The 5,011-nt window shown below is 42.8% G+C and overlaps 1 protein-coding gene across 3 annotated transcripts in view; it reads right to left on the bottom strand.

Annotated features, from left to right (window-relative positions):
• Positions 1 to 1,310: 1,310 nt before the first annotated feature.
• MYO1B (myosin IB) overlaps positions 1,311 to 5,011 on the bottom strand; it is a 202,995-nt gene continuing 199,294 nt past the window's right edge. For all 3 annotated transcript variants that reach the window (XM_045294933.1, XM_045294934.1, XM_045294935.1), the window contains one exon: positions 1,311 to 3,046. In XM_045294933.1, coding sequence (XP_045150868.1) covers positions 2,923 to 3,046 — 124 coding nt within the window. In that variant the 3' untranslated portion in view covers positions 1,311 to 2,922. The remainder of the gene's footprint in view (positions 3,047 to 5,011) is intronic.

Raw genomic sequence — 5,011 nt, 5'->3', positions numbered from 1 at the left:
CCCATTGGTAGGCCACTGGACATCCCCTTACAGGGGGGTCTCGGGGAGGGGACAAGCTAGTCAGGGTGTGATGTGGTGGCAATGAAAAATATAACTTTCCTCTAGTTCTTAAATGCTTCCCCACCCCGACCCCCCACTATCATGATTCCAATTCTGCCTTACATATCTGGCTAAACCAGAGAATGTATACTGGTACAGATAGGAACTGGAAACACAGGGAATCCAGGATAGATGATCCCTTCAGGACTAGTGGTGTGAGTGGCGATACCGGGAGGGTGGAGAGAGTGTGGGTTGGAAAGGGGTAACCGATTACAAAGATCTACATATAACCTCCTCCCTGGGAGACGGACAACAGAAAAGTGGGGGAAGGGAGACACTGGACAGTGCAAGATATGACAAAATAATAATTTATAAATTATCAAGGGCTCATGAAGGAGGGGGGAGTGGGTAAGAAGGGGAAAAATGAGGAGCTGGTGTCAGGGATTTAAGTGGAGAGCAAATGTTTTGAGAATGATGAGGGCAATGAATGTACAAATGTGCTTTACACAACTGATGTATGGATTGTAATAAGAGTTGTATGAGCCCCTAATAAAATGATTATCAAAAACGGAGCCCTGGTGTCACAACTGGCTAAGTGCTTGAATGCATTAAAAAAGGTTGGCTGTTAAAATCCACCAAGAGGCTCTGCAGAAGAAACACCTGCTGGCAGTGATTACAACCTAGAAAACCCTCTGGGGCATTTTACTGGTCACACAGGGTGGGGTCACTGAGTCAAAAGGGCCAGGGCAGCCCCTAGGGATGACAGCAGTCAAATCCACGAGGGCGAGTTTCATGATAAATTACCAACTTAGACAAATGTCCTCAAGTAAAATGATTTTGGACTCTACTTTAGATCCTTGCAGGAGACTGACCCTGATGTTTGTGATGAAACAATTTCTCTACTGGTAATACATGTTGAGGACCACATTGCTGCTGACTGCTATTGTCTGCACCTCAGCTACCTGGGAAAGTGGAACAAGCAGACCTCTAGAAGACTGGCCCTCTCCATCGCCAGCCTAAACTTCTGTTCAGAAAATAAAGCAATTGTCATCAGCACGGAGCTGGTGCACGCATCACGGCTCACCCCCGCTGCAGAAAGAGCGCCCCGTGATCTTCTGCTAAACAAAAGGAACACCGTGTGTCCTGCAGGCAGGAGCTTTGTCTTCTAGGAGGGTAGAAGATAGCAGTCTATACCTTTACTCTCCTGTCAGCAGATGCATGAATATCGGAGCAGTAGTGAACTTCAGAGCGTAAGAACGTTGGATGGCTGATGAGATGGAGCATTTTTATTAGACACCTTTTCTTTTCTTTTTACAAAGTGAATGTATTACATATTATAAACAGTTAAACAAACAAATAACAAAGTCTTAGGCCCCAAATTCTACTTACCAAAGGATCAGGAATCATCAATCTACTGCTGCGGGCACATTTGGAAATGACCGTTAAGACAGGAATTGCAGCCTCTACCTGTGCCAACACAAAAGCTTCCAGGAACTTCTTTATGAGAACATTTTTTGGGGGGGAAGTACAAACATTAAAGGAAATTCCCCAGAAAAATACTTTCAATGAAAGGTTTTTGATTTATCAAAGATAAATGAAATTCAGTTACAGAGAACACAGACTGTTGGGCTTGGAAAGCCTTTCCACATGACAATACATTTCATACAACATGAGAAAATAGCTTGAGATACAAAAATAGTCATGATCCAGAAGAATGGCACCTAATTAGGACAATTTTATTATTTAACATAATGTGAAGACACTCTCTTCCCAAATAAGAAACCATTTGATTCCAAAGTTCAAAACATCATGTCCAAAATCATCCTTATTGGAAATTTGAAAAGGAAAACAAACAAAAACAGCCCTGCAAATGAACACAACTTTCTTTTTAATCCTTGATTAAAATATGCACCCTGTACCAATCACTTCTTTCATAAAGCATGTCTATTATAAATAACACTTTCACAAGAGATCTGGATGGTCTATTGCACATCGTACAGAATGCCTGCCACTTTCGGAAGGACTTGCAGCCCCGTCCTGGCCTAGTTCTTATGAAATATCTGCCCAGCACTCCGCAGATCACAGCACATCCAGGACGACATCTGATGTTAACTGCAAGCAAGGAAATATCGTCTTCTGTCTGTCTGCTTCTGTCGCTTTTTCCTAAGTTAACAGTGACTCTTCTCTACCACTGAAGGCAATGACAAGAGATCAAAGCCAATGCAAGGTCATGTCCAGATGCCAGGTTTCTTTCTTTCTTCAAACACACTGCAAGTGGGCGCACTGTACCCGTAGATTCTGATTCCCTCTCAGGACAGCCTTTCTGGAAGTAGTTTTCCTAACAAGGTTATCCGTAACCGTCACTGTTTTGGTCTCCGTATTTCCACGCCCCCTCAGCCCTAGTTCAATCAACTTAAAGCAGCCAAAATGCAACGGCTTGAAAGACTTGGAAAAAAAAAAAAAGGATTCCTAATAAGTTTTCATACCTTCTAGCGCAGTGCCTAGCACTGAGTAGGCATTCAATAAATATTTAATGAACGAATGTACTAGCTCTAAGACTGTCTTCTACAACTAGACGTATTAAGGATGGAGGAGCACTATGTTGGCGTATGGTCCACCGATCTAACATGAAGACTAACAAAAGCAAACGCATATGGCTTGGCCTAGACACTGTTAGTTTCTACAATCCTGCCCCTGGACAGAACATGTACTTTAAGGATTAAAACCATTCCAATAATAAAAACCGATTAGTCAAATGTTTTTGTTTACAATTTTTGCCAAGGGTCTCGAATAGTATGAGCCTCTGGCACTTTCCAAACATACAAGGAACTCCCATTGCACCGTTAAGGAAACAAGTCCGTGAGAGCGGAGAGCAGGTGCCAGTTAAGGGACGGCAACTTCAAGGAGCCGGTTGTTTTTTCGTTTGCACATGGGCACACTCCCGTTTTTCTGGCTGCCCTGAATAAACTTGACACAGACTTTGTCCTGCCGGAACTGTACCAGAAACCTAGGAGGAATGAGTAAAAGAAATTAAAGTATGCGCACAACAACTAGTGATTACACCAACTCCAGCTTTCTTTTAAAAATAGGACACTGATCTTTGTAAGTAGCACTTCCGTGATCAACACTACATCATTATGAACTATGCTGCCCTTTCTTCCCAAGAGTCATCATTGAGCCCCGCTAAGTCATCACAGTCTAATAAAATAAGAACATCAGAGAACAATTATGGCCGTGTTTCAAATGGAGAGACCATTCTGTAATAGCTCCATTGTCCTGGCTTTGTGTAGCAAACGTTTACATTTTCAGATTGAAAAAGGATTAACGTACTTCTAAGAGATCAATACATTCAGAAAATGAAACAAAGCATTGCAAAATAACAAAGGGTCTTACAGACACTCTGGATGGAAGTTTCCTCAAATGTCGTTTACCTTATTACCCACACAATGTTTATCATATCTACACACTAGTAGCTATTTTTAACCTGTATAAAAGTATTTCAAAATAGCTATGACCTAAAAAACATTTATAAAAATTTGCCTGATGTAGCACTTGATGGCAGTGGGCTTGGTTTCTTTGGTTTTATTATTACAATGATGAAGTACAATATGAACTTATAAATTATGACAATATAAATATCATGATAACATAGAAATGATATATATTATATATACACATATGTACAAGGGAGGGTCAAAAAGTTGGTGGAAACTGGAAATTAAAAAGATAATGGAATTTTCCATAAATTTTCTGAAGTCACCCTCCTCTACGTATATCAATTACAAATGTGCTGCTATAATATGTAAATAGACAGACAGGATGTACATGCTTCCTTCCATGTGGGTGCTGCGTGGGAGGCCCAGATGGATGGAATGAAGTTCCCGCCCTGAAGGGCATCATCAACAAGGGGAAGAAGCCAGGGCAGCAGGGCTGGACCACAACCTGGGTTTTCCGCATCTTGAAGCCAGCAGTTCCCCGTTTCTTTCAACATCCTAACCAGTATGAGGTTACAGTGTTTTCAGTATGTCTTTCCGGGAACAGATTTTGAGTTGCTGCTCTCTTATTGAGTGAGTCAACCTAATCACGGAGTGACTGATCACAAACTCACCGATACCATAGCAACGTCAATGACCCAACAGTGTTGCTCTGTGTGCACGAGGCTCAGTTTCAAGGTGTAAAATGCCCACGCTCAGCAAACATTATCTCCTGGCATGAAATGTGACACATAACCCGCTAAGCCTCATCAGTTGCTTCAAAAGGACAGCAGTTCTGGGCTTTTAAAATGGGTTGTTTCTTCTCAACTTGAGAGCGTTGAGAAAGAGAGACATTGAGATTTGCCTTCACCCATTCCTCCCAGGCGACTCTCCAGCGCAGACCCACCTCCGTCCCTCAAACTCAAGACAGAGACCTGGCACCCCACCCCCACCCCCGCCTCCCACCCCCGAACAATCAAGCTTGTTGCTACAGCTCGCTTAGAATTTGTCTAGCTGTTTTCCAGTCCTTTTCTGGAGAATCCCCTTTTAAACGAGGGTGGGGGGGGGATCACACTTCTAGTTTTACTTTCTAAGACCACTGGTAGTATAAAAAAATTGCAGACGTGACCCATGGCCCTATGGGGGACAACACCAGAGACTCAAAGTGTTGGGATTGGCCAGGACTGACCCTGTGACACCGAGGCAGAACACTAAGAGCCTGCTGCGGAGCAACGAGTGGGTGAAGGGAGCAGAGCTGGGAGCTCCCCGAGAGAGTGCAAAGGACAGACTCTGGGGCCAGAGCGTGGCACCCATCGGACCTGACTGAAGGACACGCCCAGAGGTCAAAAACCAGACCTTGATCTATATACAGGATTTTCTTTCCTTTAAAAATTTTTTTCTTTTTCGTTTTTAAAATAATTTATTCTTTTCTGAGTCACTAGTTTTCTTTTTTTGTTGTCATCGTTGTGTTCTCTTTTGTCACTTTGTCTTGCTATGCC

The sequence above is a fragment of the Echinops telfairi genome, unplaced genomic scaffold (assembly GCF_000313985.2).
Source record: "Echinops telfairi isolate 266 unplaced genomic scaffold, ASM31398v2 ScPeMD7_3;HRSCAF=10, whole genome shotgun sequence".
NCBI classification, from domain to species: domain Eukaryota; kingdom Metazoa; phylum Chordata; class Mammalia; order Afrosoricida; family Tenrecidae; genus Echinops; species Echinops telfairi.
Note: the sequence above shows the minus strand (reverse complement) of the source record. Positions and strands in the feature narration are given on the sequence as shown.